The sequence below is a fragment of the Numenius arquata genome, chromosome 1, assembly GCF_964106895.1.
Source record: "Numenius arquata chromosome 1, bNumArq3.hap1.1, whole genome shotgun sequence".
Classification (NCBI taxonomy): Eukaryota; Metazoa; Chordata; class Aves; order Charadriiformes; family Scolopacidae; genus Numenius; species Numenius arquata.
Genome location: NC_133576.1, coordinates 115,360,888 through 115,386,971, shown reverse-complemented (window position 1 = coordinate 115,386,971; position 26,084 = coordinate 115,360,888). Strand labels below are relative to the sequence as shown.

At 35.8% G+C, this 26,084-nt stretch overlaps 1 protein-coding gene across 5 annotated transcripts in view; it reads left to right on the top strand.

Annotated features, from left to right (window-relative positions):
- The window catches only part of NBEA (neurobeachin), a 512,389-nt gene that overhangs the window by 311,418 nt on the left and 174,887 nt on the right, over positions 1–26,084 (top strand). For all 5 annotated transcript variants that reach the window (XM_074151162.1, XM_074151191.1, XM_074151181.1 and 2 more), the window contains one exon: positions 7,726–7,850. In XM_074151162.1, coding sequence (XP_074007263.1) covers positions 7,726–7,850 — 125 coding nt within the window. The remainder of the gene's footprint in view (positions 1–7,725; positions 7,851–26,084) is intronic.

Below are 26,084 nucleotides of genomic sequence, written 5' to 3'. Positions count from 1 at the left end.
CAAGTGTAAATGACTTCAGAACTTTTTATTTCCAATTGTAAAAACTTTTGTCATTCTCCAGTCCCCACAGGGAAACCCGTGGGTGAACTAGTATGTGATCTTCTGGTAACCTGTGCTGCATATATTATCAGTTGTGTTAAAATGAACCATTTTTTCCGTATATCTGTTCATAATGTAATCATAGAACCACACAGACCAGTGCTAAACACAGATTTCTGGAGTTCACTGCCTTAAGCAAAAATAGCTCAAATTCACAAATCTCAAAATATTATAGATAGATCATCTAAGAGATGTTCTTGATAACCCAGTATTTATCCATTTATCCATCTATAATTATTCACATGGTTTTCTTTCTCTTTACATCCCTCTTCCCATCAGCTTTCACAGTTATTTCTTTTCCACAAGTTTTCACAGTCAGTGGTTTTCTTCTCATATCTCTACTCCTTACAAACTTACAACTCCATTTTTTCAGCTCAATGTTGCTTTTTCTTCACCAATCAATAATTACATTTCAAACCTTTCATCTATGCTTTTCAATTTCTTTGCCTCCCAATCAGTTTTGTCTTTATGGTCCTCATTTCCCAGTATTATGGAAAATATTGCTGGAAGATACCTTTTAATCTGTCCTTCTGTTTCACTCCTGCTCCAAATTGGAAAATTATTCCAATGAATATTATCTGTTGTTAGACCCTATTACTTTTCTTTTTTTAATTCCTCACTACCTAACTCTTGACTTTTCTATCAAGTTCTTTTTCATTTTTAGGGCTCTGACTTTGTCTACATTTCTTCTCAAATTTCACCAATCATTCCTGTCTCATGTCTCTTCTCATTTTAATTTTTCACATTTTGGCAGCCCTACACAGGAGGTACAAAAATACCTCTCATCTCTCATGACACTTCTGAATAAAGCAGTGCTGGCGGGCCTTCTAGCCATGTTCTTGGGATGTAAATCATCTAGCTGGACTGCTGTGCTCTCCACACCCCTCCCCCAGCTGTCAGTGACCAGGACACTAACTGCTTAATCAAATTCGCAAGAAGCTCCTTTGTTTTCTCTCTCATTCCTACCCATGCTAGTTTGCGGCACTGATTACAAATACAAGAAAAAGTGGAGAAAAAGCTAGCAGCCGCTGACTATCCAGCCATCCCCCAGGAAATGCTATCCCTAATCAAAAGCCTACGCATCCCTTTTTTGCCTACTGCCACAACCTTGCCTTCATCACAGTCCCCCAGTATTTATTTCCAGTGCCTTCTCCACCAGCTTCTTACGTTCTTCTTCATGGCCTGTCTTCCTGCTGTTATGTCACCTCGCCAGTCTGTGAACATAACTTCACAGTATTGTACTGATTGTAGCCTCGTAGCCCTGCTCCTAGCAATCCATATATCATCCACCTGACTTCCCTGGGATGCATCTGCCAAGCTTCTTTTAAAAATTACTGTATGAAACTTCTCACACAAGAATTGAGTCACTCAACATCATATTAATAAAAAAAAAATTATAACAGATTAAATATTACCTAAATTTCCCATAGTATTTAGCTTAGCAACCTTCTATTTAATGTTAATTTCTTTTTCTTAGACTCTTTCCCTTCTACCCTGAAACTGTCAAATATACTCCTGATATAATTCTTGTGCATCTGTACTTAAGAAAAAAGAATATGTTGCTGTTTATAAGAATGCCTAAAGGTTTCTTTGAACTCCTACTTAAAATGTTTTTACCATCTTTTTCAATTTTCATTGATTTAGATGTTTTTTCATGATTGTCATCATCAAGATTTCTTAACATTGACATCTTTATTCCCTGTGTTAGTATTTCCATTTTTTAGTATTATTGGTATTATTTGTTTAGCATTATTCTTAGCTTTCAGTATTTCTAGTTTTATTTCTGGGATTCTGTAGCATGCTGTTTGGAAAAACATAATGGAGCTTTGTGATTTTTGCAACTAAAAAAATCTTTTTTGTGTAGAGTAACTGTACTAGTTATGTTAGTTAAGGCTTCTGATATTTGTTTCTGTTCGTGTACAAGACTTTGCTTTCTTTTAGCCATTATAATATCGCATATGATTTTTGCATACCTGCCTCACCACCTTGATAAAACCAGCAGTCACTGTTTCTGTTTCAAGCACAGTCAGAAAACCCTTCACTCTAATACAATGTTGTATCTGTTGCTATGCCAATTCTAACAGTATTTGAACTTTCATTGTTACAGAAGACTTTTACTAGTTTGATCTTCCGGCAAATAGGTTTATGCTTTGGCTTGTACTTTTTAACTGTAATAAATATTGCATAAGTAATAATTTGTATTCTTGTATCTCAAGTTTTCTTTTACTTACCTTCTTTTTTTTTACGTTGCAAATTTTCTGTTCTTCATATTACCTTAGGGAAATGCTTTATACTTTTCCAATATACATTTTTTTCTCATTTCTCAAAACACAGTCATAATTCCACACTGTGAAAAGAATTGTTTTTTCCTTTTAAAAATAAGTTACATAAAAACAACCAGGACTAATTCTTAGAATTATAGATCATCAATTCCTTGCTTTTTCTATGCAGTTTCCCAGTATTACAAAGACTATGGATCCTCTGACATCCTTCCAGTTCTGTGAGCCACCTCTTTTTCCAAACAACTCTTTCCCCTTCCCCCATGCCTGCAGGCTTGTTCCTCTTCATTAACATATTCAAACTTAATCTCTTCCATCTGGCGGCCCATCCTCTGGGCTGCAGTCTGAGGATCTTTTATGGACATGTGCACTGCTACTCTCCACAGTTTGCCTCTAGTTGCTGTAGCTGTAGGTGACATACAGCAATCCGCATTCGTATGTGAACAGGGTTTCACAGCCATGGAGCTGCTCTCATGGATGCTGACTGCCCACAGGCTGGACAAAGGCTTGCTGGTTAGCATAGCTAATATTCACAAGTAAAAGAAAAAAACCTTTCCATGCACTTCTTTGGAGCTGTGACTGAAGTAGTTCATAGAAAATCTTCTCAAAAGTTGTCTTTAAAAAGTCTGAGCTATAGAGATGTTGTGGAAAGGCAGGGAGGACTTTGCTGTTCAGGCTGGCTTGATCTTCCTCTAAATTGCTTACACAATTTCTCCTCCAAGAGGGTAATAGATTGGGCTACCTAAAATACTTTAGTCCATCTCAATAATCTTTGACCCAAAATATACAGACTATGTGTGTGGTATGGTAGCAAAGAGTATTATACAGAATTCTGGACAGTTGAGTTTTAGAGCAACCTGCCCTTGAGAGACTTCCAAGCTGTTTGCTCGAACTTATCAAAGCCCACATTGGCTATCTGGGGTAGCATAAAACCACTTTGCCTTTCCATCCCCTGCTGGCCTTTAACAAGATAAAATACAGGTCAAAGTAGGGGTATCTACACAGCGAGCTGCTAAGCAGGCACCAGTGATGACAATGAAATAGAATTTGTAATCCTTCAATAACTGTAGTAAAATAGGGCTTGTTCCATTAAAACATGTACATTCTGTGTGTGAATGCTATGATATGCTGCACGGCTGAAATTTAGGATTAAGTTTGCAACATGCACACCACCTCAAATAAAAATTTTAATTGTTAGCAACCTTGTAATACCACTAGTTTCATACCAGCCCTCATTATGATAAGGATGGTAAAGGTTTATATTGGATTATATTACAGTTTGCAACGAAATTATCTTGACAATTAAACTCACGGTGCAGAGATGCTTGAGTCATGTTTTAGGGTGCATTTTAAATAACTGTTCAGTTAAAGTGATAGAGATATTTCTTTTTTGAAGTATGTAGGAGTTGCTCATGAATGATGCTATGAACTTTTAGTTCTTAAAAAAAAGTTTCATTACAGTATGCCTAATATGCACTTTTTCATTCAAACAAGGCTGATTCAAAATGTCACTTAACTGGTATAAGATATGGGTGAATGAGAAATTACAAGTAATCTAGTTGGCTGTGGAAATAAGGATTATTATTAATATACATTATTAAGAAAAGTATAGCTTATTGAAATATTATACTTGTTGAAGAAATAAATTACTAAAATGACTTGATTTAGTCAAGTGACTTCTAGGAAAAATGGTTTGTAGCAGAAAGAGATGTGGACGATTTGCAGACACACTGTCTTCTAGGGCTGACTTGTGCCCAGTACAGTGTTAGAAGGTATAGTTCTACTTGATTTACAGCCATCATTTAGAGTTACCTAACAGCTACCTAAATACCTGAAAAATCTTAAAGCCTGAATAATATCCACAGGATTAGAATATAAGTATTTCTACAGTACTGTAATCTAGGGGCTAGACAACTTAATACTGATTCAGTCTATAGCTCTGGACTTTTAAAGCAGGTTAAATTCTTAGTTTTAGGCTGGAGCTTGTGGCTACAGTCTTGTACTTACTAGTGTTTTTAATCTAATCCAAAGATGTAATAATAAAAGTTTTTAGGAAAACCCCACAAATGTATCTCTAATGGGAGTGGTGAAACTCGACCATTCAAAACTTTCTGTAAGTGCAGTCATCAGCATTTCAGCCACCTGCTTTCTTGCTAACAAAAGGGTAGGAGAAAATGTCTTCTCTTTATTATTAAAGATGTTGTTCAAAGAGTCAAGAGTAAATATGAGTAACTGGTTAAGATTCAAAAACCTTTTCTTTAGGGTTCAGATCCTATCTTCCAGTATCTGGAAGTATATAATAACATTGTGAGATAGATTCCTGTAGAAAACTCTGGGAAGAAACTTCAGTTGTGTTTTAAAAAGCCATATAATTTGTGATTAGGATTAAGGTTTGTGTTCTGTTATTTCAAAATTTTTATTTTGCATCATTACTATGTATTTCAGACTTCAGTCCTGTGTGAACTTGTAACCCTTTTTTTGGATCACCAAAATAGACTTTATCCTCTGACAATTTCATCACTTCTTTAGTTACCACTTCATTAAAATAGTGACTTTAAAATCTGTTTTACTTTCAGCTGAGAGTATACTGTATTCTTCAGACTGATGAATGGAATTAATAAATTATCAGATTAAACACAGAGCAAATGAAAAACGTAATTTTTTTAGTCTTTGAATATTTCTTAATTTCATAAAAAGTTTTTAATTTGTATGTAGTTGTATCATTCTTAGTAACCTAGCAGTCTTTTTTATTTTTATTTTGGAGACAAATGCCATTTCAGAAAACTGTTGTGTTTAAAGGATTTTTCACTAATATCTTTATTCCTGTTTCATCATGGTTTACTCTTAGATGGAAGTAAAAAGGGAAAGCTTCTTTACTTTCAAAAAAAATCACTATGATAAAAAGTCTTTCAGACAGTGGGATCAAGTGCACCCTCAGCAAGTTTGCGGACAGCACCAAATGGAGTGGTGTGGTTGACACACCTGAGGGATGGGATGCCATCCAGATGGACTGAGCAAGCTTGAGAATTGGGTCTGTCTGAAACTTATGAGGTTCAACACGGCCAAATGCAGGGTCAGCATGAGCCAACAGTGTGCCCAGGTGGCCAAGAAGGCCAGTAGCATCCTGGCCTGTATCAGGAACAGTGTGGTGAGCAAGACTAAGGAAGTGATCATCCCCCTGTACTTGGCACTGGTGAGGCTGCACCTCGAGTGCTGTGTTCAGTTTTGGGCCCCTCACTGCAAGAAAGACATTGAGGTGCTGGAGCATGTCCAGAGAAGGGCAGCAAAGCTGGTGACGGATCTAGAGTACAGAACTTATGAGGAGTGCCTGAGGGAACTGGGGTTGATTAGCCTGGAGAAAAGGAGGCTGAGGGGAGACCATACTGCTCTCTACAACTACCTCTGTCTCTGTCTGTCTCTTCTTCCAAGTAACAAGCAATAGGACAAAAGGAAACAGCCTCAAGTTACACCAGGGGAGGTTTAGGATGGACACTAAGAAAAATTTCTTGACCAAAAGAGTTGTCAAGCACTGGAACAGGCTGCCCAGGAAAGTGGTTTAGTCACCATCATTCCTGGAGGTATTTAAAAGATGGGTAGATGTGGTGCTGAGGGACATGGTTTAGTGGTGGTTTTGTTAGTGTAAGGTTAATGATTGGACTTGATGATCTTAAAGATCCCTTCCAACCTAGACAATTCTATGATACTATGATTCTAAGATGCTCTGACTGCTCTAGGTGAGGAAGCAGCTCCCACTGAACTCCTGAAGCTGCATTCTCACTGCTTGTAGATAAGCATTGCTGCCTTGCCTGTTCTGCAAGGCAGCAATGAAGAAGACCTTCATGCAGTGAAAATTTCATTCAGAATGCAAAAAAACTATATTGACTAAAAATGATGGTGTGCTGCTTCTGAAAGTTTCTAAGTGGCTAGAAGGTAAGCTGCTACACCCACTCCCCTTGGTCCTCTGTCCTACAGAACTGATCTAGGTCTCATGACAGCAGTTAGTAAAGTTGGAGAAGAACTCATGCAAGCATGAAAAAGGTAGTTAAATGGACTGTAAAAAATGAAAAGGTCTGTTCTACGTTAGTATATTTCTACATTTCCTCTGAAAATGGCTGTCAGTGCATAGCTTCCCAAAGCGAAGGCAATATGGAAAACAGTGACTGAAGTAACGCCTAGAAAAATCCAGCAAAGATGTAGCCCGTACTCATGAGCTGAGAATTTTTGTCTTTTTTTTTTCATCTGCCTTTTGTCCACCCATTTCTGGGGTTCTGCAGATAGATTGAAAATTACTGGTTTAAAGCGGTTGTTCCCTAGCTATGGTCTGCAAGGTCATGATCTGCAGAATGAATTTAAGTGTATAGTGTGTTCAATTATGAGTTTGATGATAAGGATGCATCCACAAACATTTTGGGTATTTGGTAGTGACCCAAAAATTTTTTAAAATGTTGGCTTAAAATACAGCTTTGCCAGAATATCCCACAGCATACTTATAAAATTGATGTCGGAGATATTTGTGTTGATAAGGTCAAGAAGTTGTCTGAAAGTAGAGCTGGTCATTTCTTTAAAACCAAAGTTGAATACCAGATGATTATATATGTGTAGGTTTTGACCTGAATAAAGATTAAAAATGGCACTTATAATTCTACAGAACTTTAATGTTGCTTTTGAATGTAAAAAGGCAATGTAACACAAAGATGGCCATGGTTGTTAATGGCTTGTATTAGCTGGAAGCTATAAAATCATCCTAGTACTCTGTTAGTGCTGGAATAATAATTTACCAAGACAATTACCACATGGTGGAATTTTTTTTGCTGCTCTAATTCAGTGTTATTAATAATGAATAAAATTGCAATTTTCTCAGGTTGCTAGGGGCAGTGGGGAATTATTTCAATGAATATTTCAGCACATTAGTTTAATCATAGTTCCACAAAATTCAAGTGGGCAATATTTTATACTTCTAAGTTCAGTCTGCTTAGGGACCATAGTCATTAAATTGCAAACTATTTGCACTGAGGTCCATTCTATGATTTACAAGCCTTGTTAAAAACACTGTAAAAGAAAGCAAGCTGTGCCATTAATACTTGTAATTTGATGCTGCATTTGTTAATGGGCTCAGTGTGATTAATGTTTTTAGCAGCAGGCAGAGCATTCTGAGACAGGCAGTGCTGAGGTTTATTATATATAAATGCATGTAAAGAAACGTTAGAATATTGTAATTTTTAGTAATATATGTTTTTACAAGATTGTATTCCTGAAATAGAAAAGCAGCAGTGAAATTTTACTATAATATATGTAAATACAGCTCAAGCTGTGGTAGGTGCTGATGTGTGTGTTCTTTATTTCATAGCCAACTGCATGACTTCTGGCGCTTGGATTACTGGGAAGACGATTTGCGCCGGCGGAGACGATTTGTTCGCAATGCTTTTGGGTCTACTCATTCTGATGCTCTCCTAAAAGCTGCTGTGGAATATGGTCAGTACTAACTCCTGCTTAAAAATGTAGCTTATGATGTTTTCTTGATATCTGTGAATCCCTAGGAACGGTGTCCCTTCTTTTCTAAGGACAGTGCTGAGAATTCCTAGGACAACATATTCTTAGGAAAGGAATTCTTTCAATTCTTACACTTTAATGAACCAGAAGACTTGAGCTTCTGGGCTGTTAAATTCTCTGATCCCTAAGGGATTCACATTATACCTCTCTAGCATTCCCAGACGCTAATTTTGAGACACTGGTAAAAGTAACTGAACTTGTCTCTCCGGAGTGACAGAATGAAACTGTTAGGCCATCAAACTAATGTGTTGTAATAGTTCCATTGGAGACCTTTCATGAATGAGGAATTAACTGTTTTTTAAAAATATCGGTAGTTTTATCCTGGAATGTGTAATCTCAGCCAAAAGTATTTTTTTTTCTGCAAACCATGAAAAACATGAGAACTGAGAACTTGTTTAAAATAATTATTTTAAGAATACTTGTGATTTGAATAGGGAATGACTACATAGGAGCTTCAGTCTAGGAATTTAAGGATTAGATGATGTTTGATTTTCATGGAGAGGTAGCTGGATTATAAAAGAGGAAGGAGAAACATGCTTTCAAATTCCCTTTTGTCATCTAAAAGTTTCATATGTTTAGTGACTTCTGTACAGCAGACTGACCCCGAGTACTCTAGAATTCCAAAGCAAATTTATTCTTCAGGTTTAAGCTGGGATACCCCTCTAAAAAATCAAAGACAGGAATTTTTTAAAGAATATTACAATGTTTTCCTGTCCTTTTTTTTTCAATCTGTAGTACTGAAAAAAAAAAAAAATCCTAGGATTCTTTAGCATTTAGAAGTGAAAAATGGAAATAATTATACACAAAGCAAGTTGAACATTTCAGCTAATGTGTAGCCAAAGGCTAATGTTGCCAGAAGTTCTGAATATGATAAATGTACAGCTAACTATGTGACCTACAGATTTCACAAGCTTTTCAGGTTGTTGAGGCAAATAGCTGGGATTCAAACAAGGTTATTCAAAATGAATATCTGTGTGTGCAGTAATACTAGCTAGTGTAATTTAGTACGTATTTAAATGTGAAGGCTACCATGTGCAGGACTTCAGGTCATAAAGTGTTCATAAGCTGTGTTAAGGAAGACATTTCTCCCAGTAGGATATAGTATTACATATTTGACAAAGGGTCATTTTCTCCACATTCTTCCAAAACATCAAAATAGAGATCATACAAGAGGCAGATGCAAAACTGTGCTAATTACTGTGTTGCTTTTGTAAGGCAAATAATCATCAAAACCACAGGCTTTATGCATTATACAGACATAAGAACCCTTAACAATATTCTTATTGATTAATATTTTTAATTTTGGATATTAAACTAGCATTAAAACTGGAAGAAATCTGATTTATAAGCTATTACAAAGTTTTAAGCCTTGATATTGTTCTGGTTCTAAAATAACAAGAGCTCTCCATTTACTTAGATGGACTTCTTTTCGTGCCTTTATAGCAGGAATGTTGTGTCTTTGGGATAAGATTGTTCTCAGAGGATACTGGAAATGGTTTTGGGTTGTTTTTATTTTTATGACAACTATAATACAAGTTGCACTTAAACAGTTTCCACATGTTGCAAAGATTGCCTCAATTTATGTAGTTTGTGTGTTCTAGTATTTTAGTGCAGGTGGCAGCTGCCTGGTAGTAGAGCTAGCCTGCAAGACAAAGCTACAACCAAAAGAAACAGAAAAACTGAATTAGTTGTAGTTTCATACTGGAGTTTTTGTATATAATTTCATGCTACTCACCTGTTAGTGCACTCAACATACAGGAAAATTAAAGCTCAGATGTGTTTAAAGGTAGTACACATCAAACTTAGTGGTTACATAAAAATTACAATAGACTGAAGCTGTCTTGTTTGCAGAATTAAAATAAATCATTTTAACTTTTCACATATATATTAAAATTAACATACGGAATTTTAGAACAGCATGCATTAAAGTTATAATTCATGGATTCTATCTCGATGTACTTACTTTTCAGAGGCTTAAGCCTTTGGATTTTAATACTGAAACTTTTAGCTGACCTTTCTCTGTAAGAAAACATCCTTAACACTGATGTTATTTTTATGCCTCTTGGTGTTACTAATGAGTTGAATAATTTATGAGGTTGTCATGTGAAAAGGATTTGGTGCAGTTTGATGTACTTTTAGCCTCTGGTGTTGGAATGTGATTAATAAAGAGCTGGAGGCAGATTTTTTTTCCATAGGCCTTAACTTCCATTGTATTTTTTTTTATTCGCTTTGTTTTGATAATTTTGTTTGGGACAGTTTGATAGTAAAATGCCCCTAGCTTCAAAAACTAAGCATGATATCATACTACAGAAAGAATTTAAAGCATTTTTTAAAAATCATACTGCATAGTTTTCCAGAAACAAGATTTTTTCCTGAGCTCAGATACTTTGTTTGTGAGAAATAAACTATTCATCAAAGCAAAATTTGTTGGGCTTTTGTTATATTAATAGCAATTTTTCATCTTGATTGATACCTCTAGCACAAGTAAAGCTATTTTGAGCATCAGTAGAGTAGTGGAAACATCTTACAAGTTTTTGTTATCTACACTGACTGTCAGTTATCATTTAGGATTTTGCGCATAAATATTGCAGTGGAGGAATGTTTAGTCAAAGCCTAAGTCAGCAAGCTCCTCAGTGTCTACGATCAAAGGCATCAACTTAAATAGGTCTGATCAGGCATTGCAGAAGAGGGCAGGCAGTTTCAGCTGAGCAAAAATCACAGAGCAAAGATGACAAAATGAATCAGTCATTTCTTTGGCAGTAAATAATAAGATATGCTGAGGATTGCAGATGAGAGAATTTCCAGATTCCTTGGAGATGTGCCTGCTTAACACCTGATTTATCCAAGCTTGTGCAGCCATCAAGATATGACCTTGATAAATAAAAAAGTGCTCTACAGCTACTCTAGTATTAAATCAGACCTGATGCTGGATGTATGGATTCTGTAATTATATAATACTTGCAGTCATCAAGGAATAGAAGAATCTTGGAAATGAAAACTATGTCTGTGATCTATGTGTTTGTTTCAGAGAAGTAAAAAATGTTAAATTCTACCTTGAAGAGCTAAAAAAAAATAAAATGTTAATTTTAGCTGATAAATTACTTCTTCCTGTAGGAAATATATGTTATCTAGTACTGGAAACTAGTAATCTCTTTTAAAAGTTCTGCTACCAGGCAAGTGGGTGAAGCTTCTATTCAACTATAGTCTGTTAGTCAGCCATTGTATACATGTTCAGATGTCTGGTTTTGATAAAATATAATATGCATACATATATATGTATGTTTGCAGTACCTGGCGAGAAAATAATATTGCAATGAGAAATTATAACATATTTCTATGCCTATATACAACTGTGTGAAAAATTATAGCTTATTTCTATAGCTATATACTTAGGTGTCCTTTGAGACTGGAGGTATGTTGGAGTCATAGCAGCATTTACAGGAGATGGACTGGAGAATTTTTCCCTTTGGATTAGTCTTCCTCCATTTCTAAGTTTTTGATATTAGGCATTGGATTTGTTTGTAATCTGTTAAAATGACTTTCATAGCTGGATTTAAAATTCAAGCATAATTATTTCAGCACTGTATCTGCTGTGCCCTTTTGTTTTAGTTAAATTCTTACTTGAATAGAAATATAGATTCATTTCTCTCTTTTGTGAAGCTGAAGGAATACTACTTAACTGCAGTATCAAAGTGCAAGCTATAGTAAGATTTTGAACTACGTAGAAACTTTTAGTACAGTTTTAATTTTATAGCATTGGTGGGTTTTTAATAGTCTTTATTTTAAGTTTAGGTGGAGTTTCAATGTAATTACTTAAATTGTAGATGGAAAAGAAAGGAAAAAAATATGAAATATTATAAACACTACTTCTCTTCCCCAAATTTTACTACCAATAAATGCATGACATATACAGATATGACCCAATTCACAGTCATTCTGTATATGTGGTGAAAGAACTGTCTCTTCCAGTTAATCACTTTAACAGTTTACAGTCACTGGAGATTAGTATATATGAGACACTGCTGTACCACCCTGCCAGTGAGACAGAATAATGCTCCACAAAGGTCATCTTAAGAGCAAAATAATTAATTTATTAAGCTTTGGTCCTTCAGTCTTTAAAGACTGTGGTCCACAAACCATTTGCACATGGAGGAGGTCCAAACAAGGCCACATTTTCTAGTCTACACCGGAGGAAATGGACATGAGTAATTCAGTGCCCATGTTGTAAACATACATATAAACTGGTCATATATTTCTAGTGTCTGTGCTCAAGAATATTTGGCCTGTTAAGCTGATTATCGTGACAGATCCTGAATGCTTAGAATGAAAAAGGAAAAAGAGGAGGAAAAAAAAAGAAAAGAAAAAAGCCTTCATGGTGTAATATGTAATACATTCCGGTTTTGAAACAAAGCTACAGATATGTCTTATATATGCAATATGGCAATTGCTTTTGAGCTTGCATATTTTAAGTTACTCATTCTCTTATGTATTTGGACATCGAATTAACAACCTTATTTCAAGAGTGATTCTAGCTGAAGCTGACTGTAGGCGGCTTCTTCTGGGACTTGTCATTAGTGCTCTGAGTTTCAGCAAATGCTGTGTGTGCACTCGTCATCATAAATACAGTTTCATTATACAAACAGAATTAAAGAGCATCAGGTTTGAAACCTGAAATGTTCAAATCTGAAATTTACTTTCATGAAAGCAGCTGGATTTTGGTAGACTTTCAAAGAATTGCAGGCAGGATTACTTCAGTCCACTGACGGACTTACATTCCCAGAACATTTAGCTTCAAGCAAGCACTACCTTAGAAGAAAAGCTGTGTGGGTTCCCTGCAATGAAACTGGAAGTCTGAAATTCATAGGAACCTGTACTCAAACGAGGGACTGTCTTCAGAATAGGGATTCTGGGTGTACCGTGGACCCTAAAGGAAGATTGAATTTTTGAGGGTCCACAATGTTAAAGAAAATGTGCCAACAACTTTCAGTAGCTGTAGCTCTAGAGCAACCCCTCAGTGCTGAGAAGTCCAGAGCAGTTGATTCCCAGAGCTCCTGACTTCCGTCTCCTGGACTGCTGGGCTCCCTGACTTCTTCAGTCAATGTCAGAACAAGATAGAGGGAGGAAACTCCAGAGAAACTGCTAAGAAGCTGGTTTCATTTGGCATACATGAAAGGTTGTTCAAGAAAGCTAAATCAGTGTTTTACAAACTTACCTTGACATTTTCAAGGGATAAGACATTTAAAGAAATCAAAATGTCCCATGAACTGGAGATGTTCAATTTCCTGGTCTCTGTTCAGAAGCTTTGCTGTAAATGCCTAGTTGTAGAAAGTCTGAATGCCCAACTGAAAACTAGCCTTTGTTTCCAGATATCCTGCGGTTTGGGGTCTACGCTTTGATATATGAGGTTGTTAATGCTCATGATATTGCTAACAAGCTAGAGGTGTCTTTTGTTGATGAAAATACCACCATTGCTTACAGTAAATTCAAGACTGTCAAATTTACTGCATTAATTATATATATCTAAAAACATTAATTTACTTTTTCTCAGCTTTGTAAAGTTCTCTGACTTCATTATCTTCACCCTGTCTTTTGTCTGTACTTATTGAAAATGCCTACCATATTTCCAGAACAGTTTCAACAACACTAATTTCAGAACTATCTTTAAGAAAGCAGTATTTTTTCAGTAAATAATGCAAAACTGAAAATAAATTGAAGACAACTGTTGCTGGATCATCACTTATCAGAGTTTTGCTAGCAGGACCACTAGATACACCTTAGAAAAGTAACTGGTTTTCATGTATCTGCAGTGAGTGTTCTATATGTATCAGGCAAGAGACCAAATTATGCTTTTAGTTTTGTCTATAAAATATTGCTTTCTGTACTACTACTTTGCTGTCAGAGTTGAGTTTGTAGATCTTTTTGTAGGCTTCTTTTACATTTACTTCTAAACTGATCCAGATATTCTTTAGATATTCTTTGTTTAGCCCAGGGGGCCTTATAGTTGTGTATAAATACCTGTTGGGAGAGAATGAAGAGGATGGTGTCAGACTCTTCTCAGTGGTGCCCAGTGACAGGACAAGAGGCAACAGGCATAAACTGAAATACAAAACTGTATTTTACCATAATTGTGGTCAAACAATGGAACAGGCTGTCCAGAGAAGTTGTGTAGTCTCCATCCTTGGAAATACTGAAAACCCAGCCTGCCAAGGTCCTGAGCAGCCTGCTTTAACTGACCCTGCTTTGAGCAGAGGGTTGGACTAAGCAGTCTCCACAGGTGTCTCAAGGATTCTGTGATCCTTATCCAGAGCCAGAGCTTAAAGTTAAAGTAGATGGTTGCCAGAACTTCAGTAATATTTTGAAAACCCCAGATTACTTATATCTCCATGTTCAAGACTGATCTCCTTAATTTCTCATGGGCTTAAAATCAAACCAGAGCAGAAACATTTAATTGATACTAGAAATGCAATCCTCAGCAAGAAATTACTTTAATCTTCATAAAACTTTTTGACGAAATGCAGATTTACATATCACAGAATTACAGGATGGTTGAGGTTGGAAGGGATCTGGTCAAGCAAGGAGACCTAGAGCTGGTTGCCCAGGACCATCTCCAGATAGCTTTTGAATATCTCGAAGGATGGAGACTCCACAAACTCCCTGGGAAACCTGTGCCAGTGGCTTGTCACCATTAGAGTCAAAAGTGTTTCCTAATGTTCAGAGGGAACCTCCTCTGTTTCAGTTTTTGCCCATTGCCTCTTCTCCTGTCACTGAAAGTAGCTTGGTTCCATCCTTTTTGCACCTTTCCTTCAGGTACTTAGGTACATTGATAAGATCCACCCCTGGGCTTTCTCCTCTAGGCTGAACAGTCCCAGCTCTCTCAGCTGTTCCTCATACAAGAAATGCTTCAGTCCCTTAATCATCTTTGTGGCTGTTTGTTAGATTCTCTCCAGTATGTCCATATCTCTCATACTGGGGAGACCAGAACTGGATACAGATTCCAGGTGTGGTGTCACCAATGCCAAGTAGAGGGGAAGGATCACCTCACTCAACCTGCTGGCAGTGCTTTGCCTAATGCAGCCCCGGATGCTATTAACCTTTGCAGCAAGGGCACATTGCTGGCTCATGTTCAACTTGAGTGTCCACTAGGACCCCCAGGTCCCTTTTTGTAGAGCTGTTTTCCAGCTAGGTGCCCCCCAGCATATACTGGTGCCTGGGGTTTTTCCTCCCCAGGTGCAGGGGATTGCAGTTTTGTTGAACTTCATGATGTTCCTGTCAGTCCATTTCTCCAGCCTGGCGAGAAGCTCTGGATGGCAGCACATCCCTATGGCTTTTCAGCCACTCCTCCCAGTTTCATGTCATGTGCAAACTTACTGAGGGTACGCTCTGCCCCATCATCCAGATCATTAATGAAGAGTTGAATAAGTATGGATCATCATAAAACACTTCAAATATAAATTTTCTCATGGACAGCGTAATATTTATTATTACTGAAATTGAGTTTGTTGTGACTACATGAGCCACAGAAATGTTTTTTATAGTCTTTTTATTTTGTCTTAGTTAATGTACTATCCTGAAAATTAGTAACACACACAATCTCATAAAATACATTGCTCTGGGGAAATGCAGGTGATGACCCTTATCTAAGATAACTTCCCAAACTAATATTTATTTAAGCGATGTCTTAAGTATGAATATAGAAAAGAAAGAGAAACTAAAGAACAAAAGCCTTTGACTGAAAAGAAGTCCTGTTGCCTCCCTCATTCATGCACCCTTAATTTTAGTCTGTAAGTGAACACAAGTTGACAATTAATTGTGAGCAGTTTGAAGAAATAGCATCCACTTTATGGAAAGAAAACACATGTATGTTCCTTGATGTTCAGTGGTGAGCATTTTAAGAATATGTATGCTGTCATTAAATTAATCCATAACAATGCTTCCATGTGTCATCGAGTAAGTCCTCTTTATTCATTAGTCTAAATGTGATCACGCTGCCATGAGAGACAAGCGTGTAAACCATTCTGCTTCACTTGGAGCACCTAAAATAATACTCCTATTGCACAACGTCCTTTCAGTATATGAACTAACTTCCCCATCTGATTGTGAAATCTCCAATGTACCATGAATGAGTTTATGTCCAAATTGTGTGCCTGAAGGAGTCACAAAAATCTGTGTATTTTCTTAAGCATAGGGATTTAAGATTTACATCTACAGCCTTATAATTGTAGCCCAACAGTGCCATCCACTGCTTCTACAAATAAAATTCCAAATATTTCATCCTCACAGGGTTTTAGAGAAAATATGACATGATAATTGTGTCCTCATAATATTTTACATGGTAATTGTCAGATACAGATGAAAATTAATTTTTTTTAAAAGAAGTCAAGGAATAAGAGCTTACATTAGGTATTACTAGAAGGATCTGCACAGCAAAATCCTAATTGTGAGAATAATTCAATCTAAAATACTAGATTTAACTTAGTCTTCTCTCTAACACTTCTTAGGCACACACCCCAAATCATAAATGTATTCTCATTAAATATATCTACTATTATGATGGTCCTTATGCTTATAACCCACTGTAATGTAATGAAAGCACCTTCAAGGCGTAAACTGTAATGGAATTTGCTTAGATAGAGTACTGAACACTATTGTGCCGAATTGTATTGAGCACTCAGTTTCTTAGCTTCTGCTGTCTGACGAGGTAACACAAATGAGCTGCAATTGCATCCTAACAATCCTTTTCAGTCTCTAAATATCTGCTCCCTGTTCTATGCTATTTCTAGCTTTGTAGCAGCTTTATAATAAGTTTAAGTACAGATTCATGACAAATCTTGAATGTCAGAATCTGTATCTTGACTCTAATTCAAGCTTTTCACAGATCCAAATAGGATATGAAAACTTTTTTTTTTCCCTCAAAACCTCTGTGTTGGGTTTCAAATGCCTTTCCTCTGAGATTTTCAGGTTATCTGGCATGACCTGGATTTTAGCTGTTATTATAGGTCTGAGCTAATAGATTTTACTGCAGAACTTTCTGGCTTTTTACCAGCAGTTAACATAACTATTTCTGTTTCTCACTTCTTCATCTGAAAGCGTATGACTCTGGAATGTTCTTGAAGTAATCAAATTGGCCTGCAAAACCATTCCTAAGACCTGAAAATCGTGACCATTGCCAGTTTTAGAATTCTAGCTGCAGTTTTCTCCCCTCCATCGTTATGTTTTCATGTGAAAAGAATATACGATATCTGTCCTGCCAAATAAAAGTCATTTACTTACCAATGATTATGGCATGAAATATTTTCAAACCCATGTTAAGGGTATGCTTGTTCTATTAATTCAGTTCTGTCACTAATTGTCAAAGAAATAGAAATATTGATCAATGTATATTCAGTGCATCTCATAGAAACATTCTGGAACAACTTTCTTTCAGTGAAAGTCTAATAATACTGCTTCAGGACAGCTTTCACAGCTGGGTGAATGTAGCTCTTGGGACTCAGGTTTTACCACGTGCTTTTTTACCTCCTATTTGCTGTTCTTTAAGACGCCATACTAAGGAGTAACAGCAGTTAAAATCTTCTTTGGCTATAGTTCAAAGCACAAAATATTCCATCTTTAAATTTTCTCCACTCTTCTTATTCTTGATGCCTTCTTGACTGCAGGACTCTCTTCTCTGCTTCGTATATGAGTAAGTGGAAATACGTGTCATTTGTTAACACAAAAAGGTGTTTAATAACACCGATAACTGAGTAAAGAAGCCAAAGCTGGACCAAATAGGTCTAAAAATGCAAGGTGATGTTCCACTTTTGCCTGAATGGAGGAAGGTGTTTTCTGAAGACCTGGCTAGGACAGCCAGCCAAGCACATGGCTGGAATGGATGGCCATTTCAACAGTACTGCAACCATTGCAGCCTAGAATTGGGAGATTGTAGTATAGATTTAAAATATAGATTGCCCGCTCTTTCTGACAACCAGTAGGAGGCATGACAGGCTTTCGGGCAATGGGCTCAGGTTTCTGAGAGCCTCTGGGCTACTCGCAAGATAAAAATGGGTTAAGTTGACAGAGGCAGATTGCAGAAATCTTTTCAATATAGGTGATTCCTTGTCTTTCACAAAGCAAATGGAATCACTTTCTATAGATTACAAAAATAAATTCATTTTCAGAGACAATATATCTTTTAATATACCAAAGTATTTTTACTCATCTTTTTACATTGCACTACTTCACATTTATCACAGAAAATATATTTCTACTATATCACGTTAAAATTATCATAGAGGTTTTATGTAAATAGTAATAGATTTGTACACAAGAAACAAAGACTCATGTATATGTGCACTGGCTATTCAATATTCCTACAAGTACAGCAAGTTCTTCTATACCACCTATTTTATGTGTTACTTGTTTTATAGTGTTAGATTTGAAACACACACAAAAAGTACCAGTGTAGTCAAACAAACTGAAAGATATGTGTTTCAGCATTGTGCAAGGTACAGACATGGATGCAGAAACACCTAGTGAAAGCAGTGTATTAAAAGCCAAACACATTTTATAGAAAAGTTCTCAAATATACTGCTAACCAGCATGACAAGGAAGACACCTTGTTAGGTATTCTATCAGCCAGCGTATTATGCATGTTTCCAGTTTTATATTTAATTTTGTTTTTCATATCATGTATGCTACATCATGACATGACTTTTTTCCTATCCTTAATGTATGCCTAATGAGTATTATCTCCCAGTGTATTTGTGTAAAGCCCTGAACACTGTCTACAGTAGATATATTTTCCCAGCTGAAAGGAGTCTACATAATGCTTGAAGAGTGTTTTATTGGTGTCTTTTTTGCCATATAGCACAAGTCATTCAATCCCAAGCCTTCAAAAAAGCTGATCATGTTGTCTAAATAGCATCTCGGATCCAGTAGGAATGGAAAATAGTATTGCCAGTGCTTGCAAATTTAACATAAATGGAGCGGTTTTGCAAGTATCCCTGCAGTTGCATGGAAGGTTTGCGCTCTCTTGTGATGTTTGCGAAGCAGAATGAAAGACGCCACGGACCTCACAAGGCAGCTTAACGGAAAGCAACATGAAATACTGCTCTCCTTTTTTTTTATACTGCCAACTGCCGCTAAGATTTCTGTGAGTCAGCTCTCCTTAATATACACACAGGCTTTCTACCTGAGACAGTGATTACCATTCACCTATTTCAGAGACAAAATAATGAAAATCTGGTGGATGATCTTATTGAGCTGTTTTAGTAATAGACCCTCTGCTTTATCTCAGTGTTATCTTGTGTACTGCTACTGGTTCGCTTTTCATCTGCTAGACTGCATGAAACAAGATGTTTTAGAACTACAGCTATTTTTGGTTTTGTTTTTTTTTTTTTAAAAAAAAAAAAAAAAAAAAGAGTAAAATTCTGGCTCCAATCAAGCAAATGGAAACACTTTGATTTTAATTTGATAAATAGTCACGTTTTAGGTTCAGGAACTAGGAACTTGTGTTTTTACAACAGCCTGGCCCAAACAGAAGTGCTGTCTGTTGCTACTACAGCATAGTCCCTTAGTAGAGCTAAGAGTTAAGCAGAAATATCCCAGTGTTATGGCCACACTGCTGTCTCACAAATGTGTATATCCTGTGGGTGCTGCCCTTTGTCTGATGTTGCTGTAGGCATTGATCTACGCAGAAATAGAAACAGTTCCTCCCACCGATTACTGTTGCTGCTGAAGTGAAAATGATGTATGCCACTTCTAAAGACATGGTGATCTATGTGAGGATGAAATAAAATTTGCACAGAAAAAAAAACCAAAACAATGCAGCACACTGAGCCAGTTGGAATTGTACAGTAAAAGACAATGTAATGGAGAGTAAATCTAGGTGTTATAATGACATTATTATATTGACAAATTTACTATTTGTATATAATGGGGACAATCTTTTTAAGAAACAGTTACAGGAGACATTATGTCACGTACAGGAGATTTTGCCCGTGTAAAGACTGCATAAGATGTCCCGTCTGTACGTCTCAAAAGAGCAGAATTTCATTTAAAAAGATTACCATTCCAGAAAGCAAAAATAATTTCAGATACGTCACAAATGAGCTTCTCGAAGCACTGATCATGAGCTGTTGAAGCTTTCTTCTCTAAGTAGTCTCAGTAGAAATTAAGAGTTACCTAATTACGGGAATTATCATAGCAAATATAAAATAATTTTAAACTTACTTCTTCCACCTTCATTCTCTGCACTGGAGAATGAATTTTTTAGCTGTCCTGTTATGTCTCTGTTCAGTGCCTGTTTCCAAAGAGATGATCTTGTTTGGATCTGATAGCAACAGCTTAGGTGATGAGGGACAAAGTTGCCTTCTAGCAGACATAATCGCCCATGTTTTGGCCACAGAGAGGAAGAATTCAAAAACTAGAAGACAGACCACAATACTACAGCTATATCTTTCTTTTTAAAAAATATTGGGTTTTGGACCAGTCTTATGGTTTTGAAGGCTCTAATTTTTAAATTTTAGGTAACATTTAGAAATGTTGGTGTAGAATACGCCAGTATGGGAGGTAAAATCATGTTTCTCACATGCTAGTGCATTACCATTAGGCTGCTAGCATACACTAAGTGTTTGTATTTCTAAAGAGCATTTAATTTCTTCTTAAGGCTTTATCATTATTAGCCTTTTCAATCAGAATTTTTTTGTGAACAGGAAGAAAAATTGAAGCTAGCATATGTGGGCACAATTCCTCAGTGTGGGGAGTGCCTCTTTAGAAGTCCGACAACTTTGATCCTGTCTCTAGGCTCTGCAAGCAGATACAGTCTAATCATGGCTTTTCCTGCAGAATGTGTGCTTGGGTTAGTTATTTCAAACTCAAAACTAATCTAAAACTTTCAAGACAAAATCCAGACCTGAACATTGAGACATGACATATTCTTCACTTATTTGTTATCTTAAAAATGTTTTATCAGGTTCCATTTCAAAAGCATAGAACGCCTCATTTAGTAGAATTATTTCATTATTTCATTATCATGTCATACATATTTAAATTCAATCACTTTTTGCATCTTACCTTATTAATTACATTTTCCTATTGAAATAGCTTGATTACACTCGTCAGTGGCCTGTCTTAAGAAACCTTTGCTTACATGTGAATATTTTGAATTAAGGATAAATGAAATTCCTTTTTGCTGTCAAAACCAAATTGTAAAAATGCATTGCATGGCTTTGAAAATCAGTACACTCTATTAGCAGACCTGTCAATATAAAAAGTGCATTCCATTTCCACCTCTTGCTCTAATAACCTTTTCTATGTTACTCAGAGGCAGTTCACATAATCAGAGTATATTGTCAGCTTACTGGAGTTGGGGAAGCATGAAATGAAAATCGCGTTAATATTGATCCAATTCTCTTACTTGCAAGTGTCCTTGATGCCCTTTCCACTGAGCAATAACTGTTGGTGTGATGTAGTTATTTTCCTCTCAGCTATTACTGTACTTCTGTAAAATGGCTGGAAACACAGTTAGGAAAATTTTATTGCTCTTAATTATTTTTCTCGTGTATCATCTTTGCCTGTTTAAGTGATCCACAGCATATAAGAAAATTCAGTTTCTTTCTGTGGTTTATCAAACTACAGTATACACCGAGATGCTGCATTTCAAACTGACAGGGATTTGTAAAGGTCACCAGTCATGAAATATGAATCCATTCTTGTGTGTACAAGTTACAGTGGCAAACTACATCTTAATCCAAATATAAACATGCGGCTGTTTTAAGTTCCCTTTAGAAGGACTTCTGACTTCCAGTCAGAATGAAAACTGCCCTTCAGAAGCCTGGAAATGCCCTGTAACATTTGCTGGACTGGGTATATCCAGCTCTGTCACCCACTGGCTGTTCAGTGCAGGATCCTTTCTCACATGCTCAGAACAGCGGAAACCTCAAATAAATATAATGATAATATTGACGACTTCTAAAAATTTATTTCATAACCACTCTGAGCTTCAGTTTGTCTATCTATAAACAACAAAAATAACAAGTGTCCAACATGGTAACTTCATCTTCGTTTTGTGTAGGACCTTTTAGATTAATATACAGCACTTTGACTTTAACTACAAGTATTTATTGTTTAAAAATCCCTCAATTTTGTCTGAGAAACCTGTTCATTTTAGTCTTGCCATAGTCTCAGTCTCTTCTTTGGTATAGTTTGCATCAGTCTCATTTTTACAATGCAAAACATGTGAGAATTTTTAAGAGGAAAATGTATACAACTGTAAAGTATTTATTTACAAATGACTCACATAAACAAAATCATTTGGTCAGATATTAAGTATAAAAATTGGAGAACAATGTCTGGAATGTCTGTGATTAAATTTTCAGGTATTTATCTATTATAGAAAACAAAAATGTGATTTGGTTTTACTTTTGGTAGAAGTAATTTCTGATACAAATGTATGCAATTTTTAATTTCTACGCAATTTTCATAGTTTTTCTCCCTCATTTCTTCAAAGATCCTTAATAATGAAAATATGATTTAGATTCCTCTGGCTTTTATTAAATCTATTAAAACCAGCCTTCCTTTAATAACAGTCACTTCTCTGATTCTCTGAGGAAACTAAATTATATGCCAGTCAAAGCTGCCAGTTCCAGAAACACATTGCAATTTAAATAACCACTCTAGCAGACACAGGTGGGGACAGTTCATCATGATATGCCAGCACCGGGGCTGCTGCTCAAAGCCAGAAGGTCGGTCTCTTGAGCGGACCCAGGGATACCTGGTGCACGTTTCCCATGGAGTGAACATGGGTCCTAGACGGGCTGGCTCTGTAGCCGCGCGGAAAGATATTCGGATGGGGTGGAGTGGTCACCATGTCGATGATTTCATCTAACTTGGTTTTGTCGAGGTCAGTTTACAGGCTTCCAAGCAGCTGCTCTCCATAACTGTGACCGTTGCGAGGGTCCCAGCGCCTAATCAAGTTAGTAAAGATTAGTAGTGAAAGCAGGGGTTTAAACTGTTAGAATATATAAAGCAGGAAGATTAGCCCATGAAAATTTTTATACGTATTAACTATTAATAATGTAGAATGAAAATAAAAAGGTAGATAATAGTGTTGTATTTTAATTCTTTGCACACATAAACTTGATTCTTCCTGTATAAGTTACAATTTGTACAATAAACAAAAAATCTCTTCCAAGAAAAAGCTTAGCTCTTTCAAACTCTGTTCACAAATTATATTTTACCTGTGATATAATTTCATGGTTCACATCATGACCTATCAGGTAGTCTCTTGTGAGGAACTAATTCTGAATTCTTTTATTTAATAAAATATTAAAAACTACTTTAGGTCATTAAAATTTGGCAACAAAAGCAGTGTTCTACAGAGCAGTACATAGCAGTGATCTGCAAGGAGGAAAAAGCAACTTTGCCCTTAAAAGTTTCTGAGGAGAGCTAAGCTTCCCAAAAACTGTACTTTAGCTGCTATAAAAGAGAGTTTTTAATTAAATGCAGCATTTTACTGTAAAGAGAACAGACTTTACTTATGTCAAAATGCTCCTTTAGAAGCCACATAAAACTGTAAAAGACAGTATATGAAAAAGCTTTCTTATAGAAAAGAAGAACACCATCCCATGAAGCAGATTTCCAGATGTTTGGAAACATTAGAGTTTCCTGTCAGTATATTTAGGTAACATTAAAATGAGGTTAACTTTCCATTCTGCCATCTCTCTTCAAAGATCAAAGAGCGCTCACTGCATAAATTGCCTTATCGGTAATTCGTTGAAGTAAACTATGGAAACAACTTTATAAGAAGCAGTAGTCTCCTTTTGTTGGTTACAGTATGACCAAGCAAACTTTTCCTAAAATTAGACTTACTTTTATACTAAAAACAAAGAGAAAAATTTTAAATGCTATATTTGAATATATAGTAAATGGATAGAAGTAAAGAGAGAACTGAAAACTCCATTCCTGTGTTCAACTAAATCATAGTAATTGGTGTAATGTCTAATAAAATAAGCGTACATAAGCATAAATATAATCAACAATATGTTACATTTGTATGGCTAATTTTAAAATTTTATTTAGGGATGATTTTGTGGGTTTGGACACTTATAGTATCTTTGAAATTTAGATTACATCCTTAGAACCTGTTGTGACCTACAGAACCCAACAGGGATTTTGTTGATTTAACTGAAAATAGAGAGGCAAAAATTCAGATGTTAAAATACCCACATACACGCCCCCAAAACGTTTAAATATTGCCTATATTAAATACTTCTAGAAGCTGTAGCTGCAAAATAACAAGAAATTTTCCTGTTCTTGGTACATTATTAGGTTTTAGTGGGGGTTTTGGTATAGGGTTTTTTTGTCTGCTTAATAATTTCTGTCTAAGAAAAAGTAGTGCTACTGGAAGAGAGATTAGTAAATTTTTGGCAATACTGTACAAGTTTACTGTGCAGCTCATATAACCTTTAAGACATACAGAATACACACCTTTTAATGGAGGTTGGGGTTTTGTGGAGGAGTGCTGGTTGGTTTCTTTTATTTCTTTTAAAGATGAGCTCTTTTCAGTTATCCTGAAGCTACTGCAGAAAGCCAATTTTTAATATGCACATTAAAAATATTATCAAGATGATAACAGGTGTAAAAAAAGATGGGTTTTCTTTTAATCGCTTATCTAGTCTTATACATACACTATCCTGAAATATCTTTAAGGCAGAGCCTTCAAGTTTTAAGAAATTAAGGCACCAACTTCAGCTGGACTTCAGTGTGTGCTGAGTGACTTATTTTCTTTAACTTCTTTGCAAAATGTAGTTTTAAGAAATACTTCACTGCTTATTGCAAAGCTTTTTTCTAAATCCAAGTCTAGAAAAATATCCCTTAAGAAGGAGCTCAGTAACAACAAGAACTGATTGATAGCATCTGCCAGTTCCAATTCTGCACCCCAATGTCAAAATGTTGCTTACTTGAAATTATATCTAGTTTAATTTTATGTTTTTTCTATTTTAATGAATTTGAAGCATTTTCTAATCAGACTTAGGAACTGACATTAATATAATTTCTTATTGTGTCTTTAAAATACAAACTCCTTGTGTCCTAAAAAGAGTTTCAAATGAAATATGTGGAAATGAATTTCATTTCATAGTAATTTTTCTGGGGCTTTGAAAAAATAATTTGAGTTTTGATTTTTTTCAAATATGCTGAAATATCAAGTATTCATTTATTCATCTCTCCTTTTTATATCATTGTTAACAATACTAGACATAGTTTTATGTCATATAATTTTTTATTCAGTTTGTTGTCTGGTTTTAAAGAGACAAGTTGTTTTTCTTTTTACTCTTATTTGGAGAGGTTCTCTTATTTTGAAACCTTTTTGAAGTTGTCTTGAAATATAAAAATAGAACATCTGTGACAGATCTGTTTTGAACATATTTCACATTTCAGGATCCAAGGAGATCTGGTGGTCTGTGGTATTCGCTTGTTAATTTCTTGATGAATGGGTAGAAAGGCCACGAAGTGCACTCAGTACAGCACGTCTTCCGAAGATAGATGATCTCAAATAAATTCTATTCCCAATCAGTTTTTGATTTGTTAGGTGTTAAACCATTTCTTTGTAAGGACAGTGTTTACAAGCCTTGTAATGAGACAGCCCTGTGAGACCTTACTCTTCTTGCTGTAATTTTGATAAATGGAACTCTAATTCATAAAGGATATAGTGATTGAAGGGCAACTCTGGGTCTCATACACTTTCATTTAGATAAATGTTTGGTACAGTACAGCAAAACTGAGGTGCACTCAACAAAGTGATAAATTTAAACAACAGCCAAACCAGAGTTTTTTTTTCCATCAAGACAAAGAAGCGCCATTTACCATATTTCTTTTAGATAAATGTATGTTTAATATTATAAACCAGAATGGATTTTAGAGACATTTGTCTTGTTGCTAAGCTCCAAATTTGCCAAACTAATTTAATGCCTTCTACTCTACCACATTTCTTACATTGGTGTATGGAACTATTTCTGTAATTTGGCAACTGGAACCCTCATCACAAGGGATTTAAAATACACTACATTTCAGGTTCGTCTGATGCATTTTAAGTGTTAGTAATGATTTGGGGCTTGAAACTTCTCTTTTCCTTGTAAATTTAAATTCTTTCTTCAGGCATAAATAATTTAAAACAACTGT